This window comes from Paramisgurnus dabryanus, chromosome 2, assembly GCF_030506205.2.
Source record: "Paramisgurnus dabryanus chromosome 2, PD_genome_1.1, whole genome shotgun sequence".
In the NCBI taxonomy this organism is placed as follows: Eukaryota; Metazoa; Chordata; class Actinopteri; order Cypriniformes; family Cobitidae; genus Paramisgurnus; species Paramisgurnus dabryanus.
Window position 1 is genome coordinate 7,310,850 of NC_133338.1, and position 23,558 is coordinate 7,334,407.

At 34.2% G+C, this 23,558-nt stretch overlaps 3 protein-coding genes across 4 annotated transcripts in view; 1 reads left to right on the plus strand and 2 right to left on the minus strand.

Moving 5' to 3' along the window:
- The window catches only part of fah (fumarylacetoacetate hydrolase (fumarylacetoacetase)), a 32,464-nt gene extending 26,327 nt beyond the window's left edge, over positions 1-6,137 (minus strand). Inside the window, exons 1-5 of the mRNA XM_065294280.2 lie at positions 5,927-6,137; positions 5,625-5,735; positions 5,423-5,544; positions 5,190-5,239; positions 1,503-1,593 (exon numbers count right to left, since the gene is read on the minus strand). Coding sequence (XP_065150352.1) covers positions 1,503-1,593; positions 5,190-5,239; positions 5,423-5,544; positions 5,625-5,735; positions 5,927-6,091 — 539 coding nt within the window. The 5' untranslated portion in view covers positions 6,092-6,137. The remainder of the gene's footprint in view (positions 1-1,502; positions 1,594-5,189; positions 5,240-5,422; positions 5,545-5,624; positions 5,736-5,926) is intronic.
- A 671-nt stretch (positions 6,138-6,808) lies between these two features.
- On the minus strand, positions 6,809-16,983 carry zfand6 (zinc finger, AN1-type domain 6). Of its 2 annotated transcripts, none has more exons than XM_065294281.2 (7): positions 16,819-16,983; positions 11,891-12,045; positions 10,417-10,486; positions 9,723-9,826; positions 8,305-8,454; positions 7,666-7,767; positions 6,809-7,527 (listed from the first exon to the last, which is right to left on the minus strand). In XM_065294281.2, the coding sequence occupies exons 2-7, from the start codon at positions 12,039-12,041 to the stop codon at positions 7,379-7,381; spliced, it is 726 nt and encodes a 241-aa protein (XP_065150353.1). In that variant the 5' UTR covers positions 12,042-12,045; positions 16,819-16,983; the 3' UTR covers positions 6,809-7,378. The 2 variants fall into 2 exon arrangements, with proteins under 2 accessions (XP_065150353.1, XP_065150354.1); XM_065294282.2 differs by lacking the exon at positions 16,819-16,983 and adding an exon at positions 16,127-16,249.
- A 1,117-nt stretch (positions 16,984-18,100) lies between these two features.
- mthfs (5,10-methenyltetrahydrofolate synthetase (5-formyltetrahydrofolate cyclo-ligase)) lies at positions 18,101-23,175 on the plus strand. The gene is made up of 3 exons (XM_065294284.2): positions 18,101-18,389; positions 20,016-20,277; positions 22,250-23,175. Exons 1-3 carry the CDS (start codon positions 18,279-18,281, stop codon positions 22,474-22,476), a joined length of 600 nt encoding a protein of 199 aa, XP_065150356.1. The 5' UTR covers positions 18,101-18,278; the 3' UTR covers positions 22,477-23,175.
- Positions 23,176-23,558: the final 383 nt, after the last annotated feature.

Below are 23,558 nucleotides of genomic sequence, written 5' to 3' on the forward strand. Positions count from 1 at the left end.
AATATTTTTTACAAATGCGGTAATATTTTACCAAGCAGATCTGGGGCACCATTGACTTCCATTGAGTTATCTCGTCAATTAAGAGAAAACACTTCCCTGCCAATGAAAAAATGTTACTGCAATCCCTATTTCCGCTTTTACACACTAGGTGGCACTCTTACCAAACTTATAAAACACTAACGCATTCACTTGATTAAAACAGTAAAAACTGGACTTTGATCATAGCTCTGAATATGATCTCTAACAAAACTCCTTTACAAAATAGCAATTATCTCAGTTTTTTATTTAAAATGTGGTATTTTTAAAAAACCTACCCATATTTTAGAAAAATTAATATAGGATTAAACATTTTTTATTGAAAGCAGAGGATCTGTTCTTTCATTTAATATATTAAATGAAACATACAATTTGTATGTTTATATATTTAAAAAAGATAATTTTCTAGAAGGCATTCAACTTTTGTGAAAATCATAAAAAAATGCTGGCACTGGCTGGCAACTTAAAAAAAACAGCTGACAGGGAAAGACTTTAGAGAATTCTTTATACAAATCTGATAATTTACGCAATAATCATTTACTCAACATTCTTCAGATGAACACGAGCAAAGATTTTTATAATAAAATATTGCATTTTTAAATTCTAATATGGTGGTCAACATGGTGAAGCTTGGTATGTCTTGTGTCTGGTGGCCATGTGCACATTTATTCACAAGAGACACCAAAACCATTGAGATTCAACTTTATCAACATATTGGCGTATTTGAACGTGCCACACATTTTGGAACTCCACCATGTTGACCCCCATATAATATTATACGGCTGTGATTAATGAACAATTATTTGTTTGTGTTAAACTAAAGAAAGGAAGTCTGGGATATTTACAGAAATTTGGGAAGGTATGCGGGTGAGTAAATTATAAGAGGATTTTCATGTTCAGATAAACGATTCCTTTAAATGTCAAGAGTATAATTTCTAAAATTGCAAAAAGAATGACTTTTGAGGTTATGTCACTGACAATGAGGTGGTTTTAACCTTTAAAGTTTTTTCAAGACTTTTCAGGAGAAATGACACAAATTTGGAGAGGAATTTTAGCGGTGTAAGATATCCACTAAAACTAAAACTTTTCAAAAAGTCCCTGTTCTGTTTCCAAGCGAATAACTCCAATTCTGAGCCTTGTAAGTGAAAAACAAGGAAAGAAATACAGTTCTGTTTTGGAGGCGAGAGTTATTGCTAAAAGACAAAGAATTGGAACATACAGGTGCATTATTTAGCATGACAGGCGTACACAGCAAAAGGAACAAAGAGCATTTTTATGGGAAAAACATGGAAGAACTTTGCTGGCTCTTTTAAACTATTACCTATATGGTTGGCAGCTCAAAATATACATGAAATATCAAGTGAACAGGAGTTGGTCAGTCAGCATATTTCACACTTAAGTGGAAGCACACTTTATTTAAATGTTAGGATTTATGGGGTGAGGAAAATTCATAACCTGTCACATACCAGTTGGGCATCAAGGCATTCTCTTTTCCACGGAACATTATTCCAACGTTGGTGGCATGATCTCTGGATGAGTAAAAGTCTGTGTAGTCCCCTGTCGAAGTGAAGGCAGGAAAACAGATGATGGAAAACGGAGGTGCAAAAAGGAAAGAGTGAATATTTTCAACTTGTCTACCTAAAGGTGCCATAACAATTGCATTTTTTTCCTTCTTATGTAAATCTTGTGCATATAAAAGACTGCTGGACAACAGGCCAATCTCAACATAACAACGACTGTGATGTAACAGTTGTTTCAATATTACCAATATGAGCTACGGTCATGAGCAGAGCCAATCAGAGCAGACCTCAACATTATTATTCATGACCCATCCAAATAGGGCAAAAATAGACAATTTCATTCAAAGGACAAATCCTAGGGTTTTAAATGGACATGTAAAATGTTGCACTTAATAAACCTTCTATGTAAAAATCTAAGAACAATTTAACATTATTTAAATGCATTCTTTGGTACCTTTAAATCCAGCTTAAATCCATTTCTAATTATTGATTTTACTGTACTCCAAATGATATTCAGTGACTTGGAAATAATCTTATATGCATCCTCAGTCATTTTAATGACTTTTTTGGAGAAGTGATGTGTTTTCTGCCACAATACTGAATCACCCAAGAAAATGGGTCTTTAATACGAAAATGCATTATGCTACATTCAACTAAAACTTCTTCCACAAATCATCTCTACTTAGAAATAAATGTCCTTTTCATTTTCTTTATGCAGCAATTTTTAGGTTAAGATTTAAAGGGATAGTTCATCAACAAATCCTGTCATCATTAATTCATCGTCACATTGTTCTGAGTCTGGATGAGTTTCTCTATTCTTTTGAACACAAAAGAAGATGTTTTGATAAATACTGACTTCCATAGTAGGAAAAACAGATACTATGGAAGTCAATGGGCACTGTCAACTGTGTGCTTACCATCATTTATCAAAATATCTTCATTTGTGTTCAACAGAAACTCAAACAGACTTCGAACAAGATATGTAAATGAGTAAATGATGAGAGGATTTTTTTTTTGAGTGAACTTGTCTATACCTTTAAGTGTGTTGTATTAAAGCATGTGAATATAAAATAAATAATTTTGGATTTTATAATTTTATATGCAAGTAGCTCTAAAATGTAATCTTAAATTTCCTTGAAAGCATAAAGTTTACAAAAATAAAAATAAGCAGCACCAAATACACATTATAAATTGAATGGAGACTTGCAGAAATATACTTTGTCTAGGATTCTTTGGGGTTTAGAACAAACCCTTATTCGAAACGCCTTGAATACCTTGCTCATTTCAGGTGATTTCTAAAAATACAAAGTAGACATTGACAACTACAGTTAGTCAATAGTGCACTCTAGTGGTCAATATAGCGGCACATAAATAGACTTTATAAGAAAGTTTCAGTACCACTTACAAAATAAACTAACATCCTAAGCACTATCTATTTTTAGAGTCAAATAAATATTACACAGTCAAATAATATAGAGTATATTTTACCATTTTAACCTGTACCACAAAACCAGCCATAAGTCGTATGGGTATATTTGTAGCAAACCTAACAATACATTGTATGGGTCAAAATTATAATTTTTTTAAATGTCAAATAACATTAGTATATTATATAAAGACCATGTTTCATGAAGATATTTTGTAAATTTTCTACCATAAATATATACAAATTTATTTATTATTAGTAATATGGGAGCCATGACTGGTCACGACCTGGACATCCCATAAGCATTAAGGAACCCCATATAAAGCACAAAAATATAATTTAGGGGGTCACCTTTTTTTTATAGAAATTAAGATACTACATAAATTTAAAATGATCATGCTGTGCTGCCACAAAGTGATACAGTCCATTATTTGTCCCAATTTCGCAATAAACTAATCCAAAATATTTCTGTCTGTAATAAATGTAAACTCTCAAGAGCGCCTTATGCTGTTTTCAGGAGGAATTGTCAGATTTTTAGATTAAGGACATTGTTAGGGGGTTGCCCAGGGGTTGGGGCTTAGCTAAGGGACCCCTAAAATAATTGACATAATACAAACACTGCTTTAAAGTCGATTTTCTCAATATTATGGGCTCTATTTAAAAGATCTAAGCGCATTGTCTAAAGCGCACAGCGCAACGTCTAAATGGGCATGTCCGAATCCACTTTTGCTAATTTAACGACGGGAAAAATGTTTTTTGGTCGAAAAGGGTAGGTCCTATTGTAATGGGAGTATTTTGGGCTTTTATGTTCCAATTTAAAAAAAAATCTACGGTGGCCGCCAGGGGTCACTGCAACGAAAGAAAACATGCAAATAGAAAAAACACCAGCAAATTAAGAAAACCTCTTCATCAGTTTGACAACACATGCGCTGCATATACTCGCAACACAAACAAATACAGATAAGCGTTGAAAATTCTTACAACACAAACAAATACAGAAACACGCTGCACGCAGAAGAAAAGACAACAGAAGTGTTTTGGTGGGGGTCACAAAAAGTGATGCACAAGTCTGGGAAATGTTGGTCATTTCTAAAATTAAATAGTGCCCTCATGAAGTCTCATTTGTAGGATGCATTTAAACACTGTTATGTTTCAGAATATATAAAGTTCATTGTTGACTGATTCTTGTGTAAATTATTGTAATATGCTTATGACTTGCGAATGTTATGCTCAGTTTTTTATTACAATTGACAGTAATATAGATAATACAGCAGTGTAAACTGTCCAAAAAAATAACACAAAATGACATAACTCAAAAAGAGAAAAAAAATTGTTGCTGGGGGATTAATGTTATACAAAAAAATGAAAATAGTTACATACCTGTAGAATCTGACATGCCTTCTGGAATGTAATGATCAGTTAACTGAAATAAAGCTGTCTGACGTATGGACCATGCATTTGTAACTGGCTACAGAACAGTGCTCTAGCTTATTTTGTTATTTGTCTAACTTAACTTATTTTGTTATTTTTCTAACTTGTATAATTTTGTTTGTGAACTACTCAAAACTTTATATTGTGTTCCCATGAGCAGTTACTCTTTAAATTGTTGTAATATGCTTATGACTTGCGAATGTAATGCTTGGTTAACTTAAATAAATCAGGCTTGATGACATATACAGCCTTAGGATTGAGAAACAGCAAACATTTCCGTATGTCTGACGTTTCTGTATTTGTCTGTGCTTGGAGTATATGCAGTGCGTGTGTTGTCAAACTGGTGAAGATGTTTTCTTAATTTGCTGTGGTTTTTTCTATTTGCATGTGTTTTCTTTCGTTGCAGTGCAATGATCCCTGTCGGCCAACAGTAAAAATCACTGTCTTCTAATCTTTGATCAAAAAACAATAAATTGCTTCACCTCTGATTGAAATAACTTTACAAATACCACTCACTTTTAATTCCCTCCCCTCCAAACACCAGGCTCTATTCTGCGATGTAAAACCTACTTCTTAGAAGCCAATAAAATTCCAGATGGAGCTAATCAATTTCCACCTCACTTTCCCTTTCACATTAAATATCCTGATACCACAAAAACGTACAACCAAAGTACAATGTGTTGCAAATACTGACTATAGGAGGCTAAGCTGAAACAGCTATAGAAAAAAAAAATGATCCTGTGTAAGTTAGCCTATGTGTTATCTGCAACACTCACCGATCTCAGCTGGGAGATGCATCACAGCTGAACTTAGATGAACAAATGCCCTGAAGATCACAAAGCACACACAAGAAGCCAAAATGACCTTAAGAGGCATTAGGTAAAGTAAAACTCCTTCAAATAAAATAATTGATGGGATGAATAGATAAGAACTACACTGAGGTAATCTGATTTTACTTGGAAACATATTTGATCATTATCTAGTAAAATAGTATGTTATGCATGCTTACCTGCTCCTTAAACTGACGTCATCACGCAGCGTGGACTCATTTGCAGCCAGAAGCATCTGGAGAAACTTTCTTGCTTCTCTCCAAGCGTCATAACCCAATGCCATGAAAGCATTAAGCGTTGGCTTTTGAGAAAAAGTGTGTTTATATTGATTGTAAGATGGACAGACCAATGACATTAACAAATTAAATTAAGATAGCTCACCTGATCAAAAACATCTTGGTGGGTCTCAAGAGCTGGTCCATTGAAAAGATGCTTTATGACACTGAGGTCCAGGATTTGGTCTCCAATCGCAACGCCGATTCTGTGCCTGGGCTGTTGTCAGAATTTCAGAAGAAAATCAGTTTCAGTAATGCAATTTTTTATTCAAAGTAATGCAAATCTTAAAACGTATTATTTCAGGTTTTCAGTTAGATTTAAAAACTCCGCTTACTCAACATTTGATCAACAGTCGTAATGTCTAGCCTAAAACCTTCGTCGTATAATAAACCATACATTATACTTACATTATCCGATGTGGAAAAAACTCCGTAAGGCAGGTTATGATAAGAAAAGTCAGAGTTCTCGTCCACTTTTATGAAAGACATGGTAAAATTGCAGTTATACTCGGGTAAACTCTTCAGACTGAGTAACAGCGCGAGTAAACCCTTCCAGATGTTGACTGCAGCCATATGAAAGATGCCGCCGCCTCACGTGTCAATGTGACGAGCCAATCAGAAGCGTCCTCTTCCATCCTCCCTACTCCAAGTGCACTTCATAAATAACGTGTATCCTATTCAACGTGACTCAGCATAAAGAGATGTTCGACTTCGTGCGTAGCTGCGCAGACTTATTAGCGTATGTTGATATCGCAATATCGCGAGATACTTTACTCTCGCGGTACTTTGATGTCATAAACCGATCGATTTGCGCAGCTCGTTTGAGGTCGATAAATGATTTGTTTTCGATAACTGATAATATATCGTTAAATGAAACAACTGAAAATGTTGATAATTATTTATTAGAGCACTTACAATGAGTCTTATTTCACACTCCAAATTAAACCTTATACTTATTTACTTTTATTTAGCATTCAAACCACGATAATGCTTTTGGTTTCACTTTTAAGAATGAAGTTTTTTAACTTGACTCGACGTTCATGTTTAATAATTATGACGTAATAATGGCCGTGCCATACCTTGCCAACCTACCCACCATTCAATTACTTGACAAATGTTGCATCTGTTTAGTTAGCATACTTGGTAAGCAAAATATTTTCCCATCTAGCCAAGATAATGTCAACATATAGTTTAGCTTGAATTAAAATAACGGCCAAAACTTGTATTACTGATAATCAACAAATAAAATGTCTATTAAAAATAAAGAAATGTTGAACAAACTAAACAGGGTTACATGTGTGATGTGTAAAACTTTATTGAACATGAACATAGTGCATGCACAAACATAAATAAAGCACTCTCATTTCTGTCACACACAACTTTCACTCAAACTAGTAACTGTACCCTAAAAAAAGTAAACACAGTCCATAATGAAGTGCAAAACGTGTTAATCCAGCGATGGTGCATATACCTGCACACACACAACCACTTGTATAGTTGTAATCACTTGTACTTGAAAGGGCAAATACAGTAATTGTTGAAAACCTTATCTTTTATAACATTACGTAAATTGTTATGATCCTTATTTGAAGAAACTAAAATAAAACAAAACAAAAAGACATATTCTGGCAATGGTTTAAACATGCAAGCTTTGTTCAGACACCAGAAATGCACAGCCACACAAATGTTTCAGAACATAAAGTAAATTAAATTATTACTGTAATTATATAAATATTTAGTGGGTTATAAACCAAAGTATTTGTAATTAAAGAAATTTAAGAGGTAAAAGGACACAGGGAAAAAATATGTAGATGTGTTTCATTGTGCCATGCACAACTTTTAAGGTGTTGGGGAAGCAGCTTAAATTTTTTGGATTTTCACCCCAACGACCAGGGGGTTTTCTTTTCTTATTTTCTCAGCAGCATCAGCCTTATAGTCAAAGCTACAACTGTGAATGTCGGTGTATCGGTGAACGCTGCAAAATAAGTGTCCGCATCGACATCCAAAGCCTGTCGGAAAAAAAATAGTTGAGATATTCAATATTTTGATAAAGAAAATTACTGTAGTATGTCTAATGTGCACATAGGTTCTGCTCCCTGGCATCCATTATATTACTATTACTATTATTATATTACATTTATTCATACCAGTGAGCCCCAATTTCTTGCGGCAGGTGAAACAGCGGTTTTTCTTGGGTTTGGAATGTTCTGGTACATCTGAGGTCTGATCTGAGACGTCTGCTGCTGAGGCTACCAAAATAATACAGGTGTTAAAACATTTAAAAAGTCTCCTAACTATTTTAATTAATTTCTGATTCTCAAAGGTTCTTGGTTTACACTAGGTCTTCATAACAATTATTCACAACTACTCGTTTGCAGGATAAAAGTTTTTGTTTACATAATATATGTGTGTGTATAATAATTATGTATAAATAAACACACACAAGCTTGAATAAATGTAAGCAATATTTACACATGTATATACAATTTTATATGCATGTACAAATTATAAAAAAAATTTTTTTCTTACAATTACCCATCCATGTGTCTGCGTTTATATATACATAACTATATAACTAGAGTACGTCACATACATACACACACAAATTTTCAAACGATTTTCTTGCGATTAATCGATATGCAGCCCTAGTTCACAACTGAAACTTTTCTTCAGCCATTATAAATCTGCAAGGTTTCCAAGATCAGCCGAAAATATAAATTTTCTCATAACTTTAAAATTGTGCCAGGAGCTAAGCAAAGATGTGCTTTTCTGATCCCAGTACTCACCAGACTCCGTTTCAACTGGCTGATAAGTTTCATCCAACTTCCTCTTTCTTCTCAACGTGCTGTCCTCCACTGAGCTACCTGCTGTAACCAGCTTGTCTGTGGTGGCTTTCTCCTGAATGTTTCTTGCTAATTTGGTGCTCGACACGCCATCTACACAGCCAGAAAAACACATAGTTATTGACAAGAAAATGCACTTACTATGAGTTTCTACCTGTTCCTATGTATAGTGTTTTTTATTTTATTTCAAAGTTTTAAATTGGCTTTACAGAAAGTCATATTGGCCCCATTTACACATGAATTAAGATGTGTTTAGGTCGATCAGATCACAAGTGGACGATGCTAAACACAGGTTTAAACAGTGTGTAAAATGCTTTGAGCTCGTCCACATTTTATCAGAATGCGCGTTTAATGACGTTTCATGCTGCTAACGCAACGCTATTGTGGTGATACTGGAAAACACAAAATGTCTATTGCTTATTAAAGGATGAAAATTATTTCAAAAATAAAAATTCTGTCAATATTTTCTCATCCTCATGTTGTTCTAAATATGTCTGAATTTCTTTTTTCTGATAAACACATAGGAAGATATTTTGATATATGTATATTATGGATTATGGAAGTATTATGATAAATGATGAAGAAGATATTTTGATAAATGATGGTAAGCACACAGCTGATTGTAACCTTTGACTTCCATAGTAGGAAAACAAATATTATGGAAGTATTGTGATAAATGATAAAGAGAATATTTTGATAAATGATGGAAAGCACACAGCTGACAGTACACATTGAATTTCACTGTATTTGTTTTCCTACAATGGAAATCAATGGTTACAATCAGCTATGTGCTTACCATCATTTATCAAAATATATTTTTTGTGTTTATTAGAAAAAAAGAAATTCATATATGTTTAGAACAACACGAGGATGAGAAAATGAAATTTTTTTTTATTTTTTGGGCCCTTTCATGTCTTGGTACAATTACAAAAAGCTATTCCTTACTGCTTTAGCCCATGTGAAAGTCAGTATCAACTCTAACATCAGAGTTTACTGGCTATACAGTATGAACATAATGTTGAGGTTAATTCTAAAAGTTTCTAGTAAAATACATCAGAAGAACATCTTACAATGTAATCTATTTAGACCTGGAAAATGGAAAAACAGGGCTTTATTAAACGTAACAAGTGAACTTTGAGCACTTCCTGGCCTGGTATCAAAGCAAACAATAACATGAATTTGGAACTGAACTGAAGCTCTGCTAGTTAAAAAGAAAGCTGCTGTCTGGCTGTTTCTATGGAGCTTGGCAGAGCTTTTGTCCCTCATGTCATGCATCTGCTCAATGCTGTGGTGGAGTTAAGTATCAGGGTTTGGAGAAGTGGATGACATAATGACCAGGTCAATGTATAACGAAAGCATACCATGTTGTACTTCTTGTGTTGTCAAAGCCACTTGAGAAACTGTTGTTGCCTCGTCTGTTTTTGTAGCTGCCGTGGGCGTTGAGAAATTCTGCTTGGAGAGAATACTGACAGAAGATCTTAATGTTATTTAGGAAACAAGTAATACTTGCATAATAATATCTGCAAATTACATAAAAAAATGTAAATGTAAATGCCATTAAGGTGAGTAAATTATAGGAGTTTTTTCTTTAAAGCCAGGGATAATATACACACACCCGCTAACACACATTTGTCTATTTCTACATGAATGCTGGAATTGATTTTGCTTGTAAACCATAAACAACCTAAAACCTCTCCTGCTTAATAAAGGTTTGATGGGTGGCAGATGTATAAAGTAAAAAAAACCTGAGAAAGTGTGTCTAAAACAGTAGCTACATCTCATATTAAAGACTGATCTCTCTGGAAGCGGTATTTCTCAGCACCATATTTCTTCAAAGTTGGCTTATTTCTCAAAAGCAACCATTACATTTCAAGGAATAAACATTAATGACAACCTCAATGAAATATAGTGGCAGACATCGAAGACAAAAGCAACCTCCAAATGCAGCCTTCAAAAAGAGACACAACTCCATCCCTCAGAGTCTTTAAAATTTGTGCCAAGTTATATATGGCATCTACCTTAACTAAGGGAGGTGTGGTACAGAAAAAGCCCTACCTGTTCCGCTCATGTTGTGACGTCAACTGGACAGACACAGAATCTCCTATACTGCTTACGCTGGATGACACTGCAGGAATGAAAAAACAGGACACAAAAAGTGTCAACACTTCCATTTTGAAGTCTTCGTAGTTTTTAAAAGCTGACTAATGCAACCAATGTTTAATTTAAGTTGCTTCACAAAAAAACAATTAACTTTCCTGAATGAAAGTCAAGGCCAAAGTTTGTAATTTATGTGAAAGTAGCACAACCAAACGAACTCCACCAGGTCAGCCACTGGTTATACAAACAAAAAGGCCATCCCAAAACTTACGTCATTGATTAAGACACTACTTGCGTTTCTATACCCTTAAATTGTGCAAATAAAAATTTGCCCAATGAAAACTACCACATATCTCAAACACGTTTTTACACTTGCATGAGGCAAAGGGTTTCTCAGGCAAAAATAAATATAAATTTCATTCGGCGCATTTTTTTAGAAAGACTTACTTTGAGAAAAACACAAATTGTTTTAGTCCCAAAACATCTGTTGATGGAGCCATTTATTTCGCTATTTTTTATATCACAAACGTTTTACACAAATCTGTATTGGAAACCAGGCTGCTGTTGCTGTATGAGGATGGTCGGGACTCAAACAGTCTAATGCCTTTAAACAGTGTTTATACTTTTCAGGGAATTCAACTTACCGTTAGCCTACTTCTAGTTGTCTCTGCATATTAAACTGGGACAAGAGAAAGCATTTTAACTTCAAAAATTACAGCAAAAAAAATCATATTTTGTGGTATAAAAACACAGATTGGGAGGTTTCACACCAATTATATTTCAGGGTCAAAAGAAAACTAGACAGATTTATCTAATAAGGCAAATAATTTGGCTATTTCAGTCAGGATATTTGACCATTATCTGCATCGATAATAGTCAACTATATGTTTGGCTTATGACCATTATTGAAGCGATACTCCAGCCAAATATCAAAATTACACTATGATTTACTTGCCCTTAAGCCATCTGAGACACATACTATATGTCCATCATCTTTTCAGACAAACACATTTGAAGTTATTTTAGTAAAAATAACATTAGTACAAAAATAACAATAATATTAGCGATTACCCAAAGAAGACCTTTATTAGCCCCTTAGAGCCGTGTGGATTACTTCTGTGAAGGATGGATGCACTTCTTGGGGTTTAAAGTCAGATGTTGTTCCCTGATCCCTGTTTTCTACCGTTATACAACTTGGATAAGGAAGGACATTAAAATAACCCCAAATATGCTCAAGATGATGGACATATGCATCTCGGATTGCTTGAGGGTCAGTAAATCATGGGGTAATTTTGATATTTGGATGAGTATTCCTTTAAACTATTCATATACCACCGCATTTTTACCTTACCAACCTCCCTTCATAAAGAACAGACAAGATACTGCTAATAACGCAGGGGTGTTGTAAACAGGTGCATTATGTGTCTCTCACCTGGGTCGCTGGATCTTCCGCTGTCATTTTGCCGCTGTAAGGAGTCTTTAAAGCACACCGAGCACATGCCGTTTTTCCGGGGGTTCCCGTAGAACCCACAACCATTGGCACAGAGTAAAGGCACTTGGGTCTGGTTGGTCTCCTGAGCCATATCCCTGTTGTGGAGAAAACAAAAAGATTGATTACAGTTAAAATGTGACATTTCTTGACCAGTGGTTTTGGCAACAACAAAAAGGCAGCAATCATAAGCTAGACGTGGGGGGCATTACATGTGAATGTAGCACTGACAAATAAATGGTCCGTTTAACCTAAAAAGAGTCTTCAGTTTGAGTCATAATAGTGTGTACACAACTCACTCTTGGTGCAGATGTTTGCTTGTTGTGTTAAGGAGTGAATAAGACACTTATCTTATCTTCCTCTGTCATGCTCTAACTGTCTCTGTGCACCTGTCGTAAGGGTCTTCCTCTACTACAAGGAAGTGTCCTCACTCTGCTTAAGGAATGAATAATAGGTAGTACAGAAGCAAACTGTAGTAGGAAAAGATATGTTTAGAGATGTTACAAGTAGCTTTAAGATATTGCTCTAAGATAGCCTTCTTTACACAAGAAATTAACACGTCACATGGGATTGATTCCAAAGTCGTCAGCATTGAAAACAAAGGCAAAATAAAGTATACATCCATATGGCAATTAAAAGTAATTTCAAGAAATTGGAAGATGATGTATTATTTTAATGACCCTATGCTGAAGTCTGCGATTCAAATAAAAGACATACAAAAAATGTAATTCAAAAAATATAAACTAACCATAAATCTAAACCCCAATTTATACTTCTGTGTCGAGTGTTTGGCTTAGCTTATGGATAGACACATTCCATACGCCATAGCCTGATGCGCACCATTCAAAAAATTTAACAAGGCTTCAATTTCACATAGACCGCAAGCTATAATAGGTTGGTTGAAGTTGTCATTATGGTGATCAGTGTTTTCTTCATTTGGCATCTTGACCCTTAACTTCTGTTAAATTAATTTGTCAGTAATGGCAGTTGTGTTTCTGTCAGAACATTTGTGGTTTTAACTAAAGCTTTTGATAAACCAGATTAGATGATGTTGATTGAACTAACCAAAGTCAGATTACTTTACTCAGTTAAAGTTTTACTAATAAACCATAGAAATTATTGTACTAGATAGTCTTAAAATAATATATTTATATTACGTGAATTCTTGCTTAGTAAACAATGAGTATTGAAATGTTACATGAGCCTACTGAATTTCATGTATGTGTTTCCCAAGAGCTGCTTCATTGAAAATGTATAGGTGGTGTTATCAAACATTTTTGACCAGGTACTCCTAAAACTCATTTAGATATACATTTTCACGTCCTCTGACATTTACACAAACAAACTTTCAGTTTTCAACTATGGTAATGACCACAAAAGGGATTTACTTTGGAGATAATGACAAACAGAGGAGTGCCAATGAAGTCCTCATTTCATTGGTGCTCAAGCCCTAATCTATAAAATACATTTATACAAATTTACACAAAACCCTTACAAATACTGTGTGAATATACTAGTCATGACGACTTATTAATAAATTGTTGACAGCAAGTTGTGCCTTATTTGAACAATTTCAGTGTATTTATTGCAGTGCAATATTGAACAGCTCCAGTTAAAATAGGCTATGTTTAGTGTGATTGTTTTGATAAAAGAAAAAAACAAATTTCCAGTTTCAACAATATTTGCCCTTTATATATTCCTCTTAAAATACAATAAGTATACTTTCACAATATTTACTTGGAGCAATGTTGATGGCACAATTTCACTGGTATTGCAATTCTTAGGGCCTTATAAATGGAGATACCAAAAGATAAGTAAAAGAACCAGAATTTAAAAAAGGATATTACATCTTAAATACCTCTTGAGTTACTAGCATGTAAACTTAGTTTTTTCTAAAACGCGGAAGTGCCGCAACAAACTACAAGGAAAACACTGGTATGGTGTTCCTAATTCTCAGTCTGTGGATGTTTATCACCGCTAAAAGGGAGTTTGGGAACTTACAACAAAAGAATAGATGACAACAAGTTTGCTCGAGACAGCTCAACCAGAAAGGTCTTGCATTTAGCCGTGACATTAGTAGTGACGATTCTCTCAGACCAATCGCAATCAACAATCTACAGTGTTTTTAAGTCACATTTAGTATCAGCTCAGCTCGCTTGGAACCCCAACCGAGGTGGTACTAAAAAAAGTATTGGGTACTACGTACTGTACCAAGTGGAAAAAAACCCAAAATTAAACTGACCCAACACATGGGGTACTATGCAATGTAAAGCACCATTAGTGGATTACTCAGTAAATTATTATTTTTTTAATGAATTACATTTAATATTTTGGCCTTCTTTATCATTTTAGTATTACTTTTTCAAAAAAAAAAAAAAACATTAATCAAAATAAAACATTTTAACAGGGGAAATTTTCGAAATCGCTCTGTAAATGTTCTGGGATCGCTCCAGTAAAGATGACCTAGTAACATTGCGGCAACATTTACGGAAAGCATTCTGTGTGAATAAGACGCAGAAACAATGCCGTAAGCGCTGTGCCGTAGTGAGGATGCTCGTGTCATCTCAACCAAAAGTCATGATTAAGTTCTTTGTGCAAACTTCAGATGCTGTGCAAAGAACTTTCCAAGTGCAGGACTTTAAATACATCACCTGTCTTTACGGGATCTTTACAGTATGTGTGTGAATGCACGCACAGATTCCAGAAAATCAATGGCAGTGTGAATGAACCAAAAATCAAATTATCCTGGAAAAATCCCCTGCACATTTTCCATGTATTTTTACGTAACCTCTGTTTGAAAAGGGGCATGAATGTGCACAATAGTATAAAATGCATTTTTATGCAAGCACAAAGTATTCAAAAACAGCTAATACAAATTGGGAGCAAGCAAATAAAATAATAACATTCTGGCGTAGCCTACTTATAAAATGACATTAAAATGTATAACATTAATAAAGTTTAAATATGCGCTTATGCTATGAGGGACATGATACCTAATGTGGTTTCCTATGAAACAACAGTTCAGATATTTAACACTGTAAATAAAGTATATGTTACGAAATGTGTTCCATCTCTAAAACTTTCCATTTGGCTGATGGCACCAAGCACCTGGCTTTTTTCTGGTATGCAACACGCCTATAATCCCTCCCACTCCGAAGTGATACTAAACTCGATGGAAAAGCTAACCACGCCAAAGTGAGGTGAGCTGACCCGACCCAAACTAAACTAAACCGTGGGGTACTATGCAATGGAAAAGCGCCATAAGATCCAACTAATTCCAGGTGAAAAAACTCAAGTCCAGGCCTACATTTTTATTTTTGCACATCATGTGCAACTTGAAACACTACAAAAGTAAAAATGAGCAAGCAAATTGTAAGATATTGGCTGATAACCATGAAGCTTTTGTTATTTTGTAACTGTCAAGGCAAATCAAGTGTTTTTGGACAAGCGTTAAAATCCTGGTGGGACACCGGCATCTGTAGTGTAGAAACAGATCAAAATATATGCTGGAGGGGACCATGCTGGACGGATGTTAACAAAAAGAATAAAAACCATTTTATCATATAAGTCACTAAAGCTACGTTCACATTTTCTGCTTGTCTATCAGTTAGTAGTTAGTAGTTTTTGAAACCAATGCATGTTAATAAGCCATTTGGAGAGTTATTGGCCAAATATTAACTTAACGAACAATATCATTTGCCAATCATTGCCAATGCCATTTGTAACCTTAATAAGTTTTATATTATGCATTAACAGTTGTAAAAAGATAATAACATTTTAATACTTTTAATAAACAATCAGATCTGATTCAAATTTACTCGAGGAAATGCATTTTTAAAGATAACTACCCCAGTGCTCTGTAAACTTCAATGTCGTGTGGCTATTTGTGGGGTCCACAGCAAAATTTAGTTTAAGTAAAGGGAACATATAATTGTACATTAGTCCTTATTATGACAACGTTAAATATTAACTTATGTTTTACTTTACAGATAATCTACAACTTTGACTTGTTGCAATTTTAATCAAAGTGATGGGAGAATCGTTCGTTCCATAGTAACTTGCACAATTTACACTGTATCCTTTGTTAACTAATCATATCAACAATGAACACCATCACCAGCTAGCGGTCGATTTTATCGCAATATCTCGTCTCAACACAGAATAGTATGGGCTCCTTACCTGGGCAATGCTTTATGGTTTTAAATGTTAATCTTCAACGCAACGTCGCTTGCTGTTTAAATGAAAGCAAGACATCGTAAAATACATTGAGTGACGCATTTAGAACACGCCCATTTACACGCTATTGGTCACGTACTCTAAACCACTCCCCGGCAAACATTACGATTTAAAGAACACAAAATATTGTATTGTTTCATACTTTAAATTACTTGGATGTCGAATATGTGAATCATGACAACATTTAATACATGCAAAGTGGATCAATTGTTTATTCGCGATATTAAAACCGATCAAATAAGCAGTTTATCAATTATATTAACACTTTGACAGCTACAATTGTATTTTATCTATGGCCGGAGTTTCAATAACTGCGAGTTGGTGTCTGGTAGACCAAACACTTGTAAGTAAGCATGTCTTGTGAACTAAAACCATAGTAAAAGTTAGAATGGCTAATGTAGCGGTTATCGCACCATCAATCTTTCCCAGCTGTCCTCGACGTAACGTTATACCTGTTTCCAACCACCCGATCTTATCACCCTCGTTATTTAACTTTGTTAGACTAAAACATTGTTATGTAGTTTTAACCAGACTATGCAGACACATCAGCAAGTCTTGCTCTTGACAACTTGGCAAGCCAAACACGCCAAAACGTCGCAAACGAGTCACTGATTCAAAGCAGAATATACACTCACCTACGGATTTACTGGACGTTTACACCACAGGTATCTCAGTAGTTTTACTCCTTTATTGCTCGCACTGTTAAATTGTTTGCCAAGTGTGTTTAGCTTTGGCTAATTTCCCTTCCCCCAACCAGAAACAGCCCTGTTTGTTACTTTTGACACTCCAACCCCCACTTAACCTCGCTTATGACGTCACACACGACTCGTTGTCAGCCGTTGACGTATTCTTCTTAATGTATATGCATTATAAAGAGGTTTAAAATATTAAATAAAATTAACTTTCATTTATTTTCATAAAACATACTTTGTAAAGACTTTAAGTAACACTTTACAATATTATATTGTTTGTAAATTGTTAACATTAGTTAACAAAACGACCAAAAATATAATAATAATAACGCATTTGATAAGATGAACTAACAATGAACAATATTTCTACAGCCTTTATTAATCTTTGTTCATGTTTATTTCAGCATTTACTAATAGGTTTTTAAAATCAAAAGTTGTAACGATTAAAATTAGCCTTGTTAGTGCACAATATACAACATAAACAATTGTATTGGCATGATTTAACATTAAAAATATTAATTCATGCTAAAAAAAAAACTATATTGTTCATTGTTAGGCTAATGCATGTTAATAATTATAATATTGTAAAGTGTTCCCAACTTTTGTGAATGTATTATGCACTTGTGGATTTTATATTAAGTCTATTGAATCTTTAGGGAATTATAATTTTATTGTTTATTGTCGATTATCTTAAATCTACCAATGATGTGGTAAAATCATAGGGTAAAATACTGATGTTATTTTCAGTGAAGTAATTTTCAAGCAATTTTTGGAGAAGCAAACTATAAACCTATAATATTTGTACATTTGTTGAAATGTTATACATTAAATCAAGCAGTTTATATGATTCTGTTAAGATGTTAATCTACCAAAAGTTTTTATTTTTATTAGACAAATATTAGACGAATAAGACGAATACATTTGTACTAAATACATACTCATATTACTGTACTTTCTGCTTTATTCTCCTGACAAAAAAAACAAGTCAAATTTTTATTTGGCACTCTTGATCCAGATCCTGCAATAAAATGTTCTCAACCTAGGTCAAAACTCGAAGGCTAATTCTGTAAACTAGAAATGCGCAATTTTCAGGCATTTTTTAATGTGAATTGTATAGTTTAACTGAGCAACAATATGCAAATAGGTTAAAACCGCTCTTCAATAATTTAATGTTTATTTTTTCCTGAAAGGGGAGTCTGCATAGCCCCGCCCACTCAGGGCAGCCAATCGATCCGGTAATCGTCGATAAAACCCACGTGCACATTCCACTGATGATGTTGTTGCTACTTTGGAAAGTTCAGGGAGTAGATGATTAACTGAGCTATTGCAATGCTTTCGTTAACCCGTTTAATTTGTGTTTTCCCATTTTGAGTGGTTAGCAGCCCAGATTCACGACCCTCAGTATGGCAGCTCTGCGTGCAGCAAAACAAGCTTTGAGGAAAGAAATCAAGAAGCGAGTGGCTGCAATGAGTGATGAAGAGAAACATCGACAGTCTCGAGTTGTCTCACTAAAGGTAAATTTGGTTTGCATGATATGACGCGACCTTTAAGTGACTTGGGCATTTGGACCAGCTGTCAAGTGTCATGTGGGTCTTTGCATAGCCCTAATGCATTGAAGATTGTAGAAGCAAGTGCAAGACACCCTTTCCACAGAATATTTAGCGTATTTTAATATTTAATATATTTAATATTCTTAAAGTAATTAGTATTTAATACATTTTTAATAAAATATTTGTTTTAGTGCACATTGGTAGCCTACATGCTAACGTATATATTATCCATTATAGCAGAATGCGTGTTAAGAGTTGTAACTCCATGTCATAGCTTACATGGCCAAATATAAAGGAAATTATATGAAAACTATATAAACATTGCAATAATTCCATAAAATGTAAATAAACGGTATAACAAATTAAGAAAAAATGCATGGATGTCATTGCATTGACTTTTTACATATATTTTTTCTATTTAATTTTACTTTTGACATGTCAGTGTTATGCCCAACTCCTATGAAAGGTAACTGTCTCAAGAAAATATTGTTTCATTTAAATTGCCTTATGTTTAAATAGACTTTTGCGAGTTTTGCTCAAAAAATTAGTCACCATAATATTTTAACGAACTAATATTTAACCATCCAGTTTTAGTGGATATATATATATATATATATATATATATATATATATATATATATATATATATATATATATATATATATATATATATATATATATATATATATATATATATATAATGTCACTCTCCTTAAGTGACATTTATGCATTGTACAATACAATGCAATGTTTTTATCTTTAATGTGAATAAATATCCTTACATATTTAAATAAAAATTCTCATATCCTACAACATTTAAAAAATATACTTAATCATTTGCCATGTTTTTCATTTAGGAACTGGGTTTGACTCGTATGAGAGCTCCTAAAATAACTGATACACATTAAAAAGGCATTATAGACAGTTTCAGCAGTAACAAGATGAACAAAGTCAGCTAAGAATCAATAACATCAAAGTCCTTTTAGAGTAGTTTATTTCTGAACAACCAAAATAAACAACAAGTAGATTACCTTAGTACATATTTCATAGCTAAAGCATATAAAAAACAACACTGAGCTAATATTGCAGTGTAAAATGTGTACTATATAATGTATACAATGTTTTCTACAAACCAGCTGCCAAACCTTTTTTCACACAGTGTTGATACATGATCAAAGTATTTGTTCCAGACAGAGTTTATTTTAGCCACTAGTTAGACCATTAAACAATAAGAAACCGGAAGTAAAGTTTTGACTAGATGTGTAATCGCAACAACGCACATGCATCTTTAGGGATCTGTAATGCTTCATCTTTTAAGTTTAAGTTGTTCATATCTATATCTTTTGAATTAAAGTGAGCAGTGAACTCTGTTGCCATGAATCTCCTGCCTGCCATTCATTTCATATTAGCTCCCGGCTGTCCTTGCCTGCCGTATAGTGGCATGAACAAAATGGGTCACGTGATGTCCAGGCCTCTATACTCACAATCATGGTGGCTTGCAGTAAAATATTTATGTCAAGCATTCATCAAGAATATTTTGACTTTAAATCTATGATATTGTTTTTAACCAACAGTTTAACTCTTTTCTAGTTGTTCAAACATCCGAAATACCTTTCCAGCCAGCGCGTCGCTGTCTTTCTGAGCATGCACGATGAGGTCCGCACAGAGGAAGTCCTTCAAGATATCTTCAATAGAGGAAAAGTGTGCTTCATCCCCAGATACTTCAGCAACAGCAGTCATATGGACATGCTACGTCTAAATGACATGAAGGACATAAACAACCTGGCCCTGACGTCCTGGAACATCCGGCAGCCGGGTGATGAGGAATGCAGGGAAGAGGCCTTGGCTACAGGTGAGTTAGAGGAACACTGGAAAGGTGGATTGTGTAATGTGCTCTTTTTAAAGGGTTGTGCTGCAATGCTTTGTATATTTCTACTGAGGTAACACACAGATATTAGATTACTGGTTCTTAACCAAGGGGTCACAACCAAATTTTGGTCTTTCCTGACCTTAAAATCATAAATGGTTAGGAAGGCAAAATAAATAACAAGTAAAGACAACACAATATAATTAATAATAAACTGTATATGCTAAGTGTAAAACTAAAACGTGCATTGCACGTATTTGTATAGTTTATGGATAACAAGGGTGCAGCCCTTTTATTAGATTTATTAGAACAGTGGTTTTCAAACTGGGGGCCGGGGCCGCGAGATGGTGCCAGTGGGGCCCCAGTTTTATGACATTTTATGAAATACATTAATTTATCATGAATTCTGTGTAATTAAACTTAAAAAATAAGACTACTAACCAAAAGCACTACTTTTTGTATAATTTAATGTTTTTTTTAATTAAAATGTTGAGTTTTAGAACAGTTTTTTGTCACATATTTTCTTTAGGGGGCTGCGACGGAATGCACCGTACACAAGGGGGGCCACACGCTGAAAAAGTTTGGGAATCACTGTATTAGAAAACGGTCTTTAACTCTTAACTTGACTTGTGTTTTTTTACTTTTACGCTGAAATGATGTGCAGAGGAAATTATTGTTTGTTTGTTCTTTATGACCACTAGATGGCGGAATCATCCCACAGTTTTATATGCAGCCTCCTATTTGTTCAGCTTTATTGTGTGGCTTTAGGTAAAAGGAAAATGTTTTGACCCAAGGTTCCAAGTGAAGGCTGCATGCAATTTTAAGATTGACACTCAGTTTTACTTCTAATTACTACTAATATTCTAGAAAGTGTCCTCAAATGTCAAAGTTTCACTTCATAATAAAGTTGTTCATGAGCTTTTAGTGAGAATTTATCAGAATTATACAAGAATGTTTGACATTTGATAATTAAAAATGATCTGGTAACACAACAACAAAATGTATATGGGAGTGGACCTGTTTGGTAAACAATAAAGTGACTCTTTATGCTCTCTGCATTAATTCTAATGTCATCAAAATGTATTTGTTATAATGCTGTTCCTGCCCAGTTATTAATGTATAGAAGAAGCCTGACAAGAAAAGTGTAAAGAATTAAAGGCATAGTTCACCCAAAAGTGAAAAATCTGTCATCATTTATTCACCCTTATATATAAATGCCTTAGTTCTGATTAACACCCAAGGAAGAACCATTGACTTCCATAGTTGGATTAAAAATACTATGGAAGTCAATGGTGCTCAAACGGTTTGGTTACAAACATTGCTCAAATTATCTTCATTTTTGTTCACCAGAACAAAGACATTTATACATTTGAGCAACTTTAATTTTTGTTTGTGAACTATCCCTTTAACCCTGGAGAACCCACAGGTCAAATTTGGCCAATGTTAATTAATGCTTATACTAGGGTTTTTGTGTTCTCCAGGGTTAAATAATTAATAGCTTTTGCCACTATTCATATCAATATGTAATTGGGTTGTTTGTCTTTGAAATAATTACTTGTAAACCAATAAATCATTCTGTCTCTTATTTTCTCAACACCGCAAAAATCAAGTCTGGATTTTTAGAGAAATTTGACAGAATTTTTATTTTATTTATCTTGCATTGGTAAACAGACCATTGCTTATACTGTATGTTTATGTCCATAATAAAATAAAGTCAGTTTGTACGTGCACTGATATTGAAAATTCTCTGTGAGAGAGCCAATATGGGATGTAAAAAATGTATTTGTATCTAATTATTTTTTAACACCAGACATAGCCACAGGGGGCTGCTAAAACGTTTTGCTTTTAAAGAGCCTAGCTGGTTGTCAAGCGAAAGGAATGATATCATCTTGAAGTGTTCATGTACTCATCATTTATTCTGCAAGCTTTTATTTAAGTTTGGTTAATTTGGTTACAGGAGGACTTGATCTTATACTGATGCCTGGACTGGGGTTTGACAAGACCGGGAACAGACTTGGACGAGGAAAGGGTTTTTATGACTCGTATCTGGAGCGCTGCAGGAAGCAGCAGCATGAAAAGCCGTACACCATTGCCTTGGCTTTCAAGGAGCAGCTTTGTCCTCAAGTTCCAGTGGACAACCGTGATGTCGTTATTGATGAAGTCCTCTATGATGAAGAGGAATGAACAGAAACAATCAACATTTAATTCAATCAAGTTCAAATGGATTTTGACTGGTCCTAAGACATTGATCCTGTTTGTACATTTGAACAAAGTGAATTAAATATCCGTTCAATCTTAGGGAAGGTTTGTATGCAATCGATATTCTGAATTGATGTCTATGCTCATTCAGAAAGGTTTATAAGAGTATTTTTTAAAGAGGATTTGCCAAACTGTCCCAATCGGAGACTCTCTTCTACCTGTAAAATGTAACCAAAGAAAAGTGTCTGTGAAGAACCACATCAGTCTACAACTCGGTTGGTAATGTGACTTTCAGTGTTGGGGGTAACACATTATAAGTAAAGTGCATAATGTGTGGGTGCCTAAGCAGGAACATTTTGAGTAAGAAACAAAAATGGCAGGCCAGAGCTTGACATTTTTGCGATGGAAATGTGCAATTTCTAAATGCAGAACATCTCAGTCATCAAAAACACCTGCAAGGCCTGTAAGAGATCAGGCCTCAGCCAAGTAAGAAAAAGTAACTTAAAAGTAATGTAAGTATTACTTTTTCATAAAAAGAAACGCAATTATGAACTTTATTGGGGAGTAACTTAATATTGAGATGCATTACTTTTAAAAGTAACTTTCCCCAACCCTGGTGACTTTAGCTTCTGTAACTATTAGGGGTGTCAAAAGCATGCAAAATAAAAGTTAGTTTTTGCCTAATATATGTGTGTACACTTTGTGTAATTTGCAATGTTGGGTGTAACTAGTTACTAAGTAATTAGTTACGTAAATTATAACTTTTTCCGTGAAAAAGTAAAGTAAGGGATTACTCTTAGTTTCCAGTGATTTAATTACAGTTACTTCTGATGTAATTAAACTAAATACTGGGTATGGACTGTAGAGCAAATGTATACATAATACAATAGTGGATTTAACATCGAAATTTTAAGTTTAAGGTTAAAATGCATGTTTTTTGTGAATCATTCTTAGTTACCAATTCTCACTATTAAATTGTTTGGTTAGTAGGATTAATATTACTGAGATATTGGCTGTTTATTATTACTTATAAAATCACATATTAAAGGAGACATATCATGCTAAAT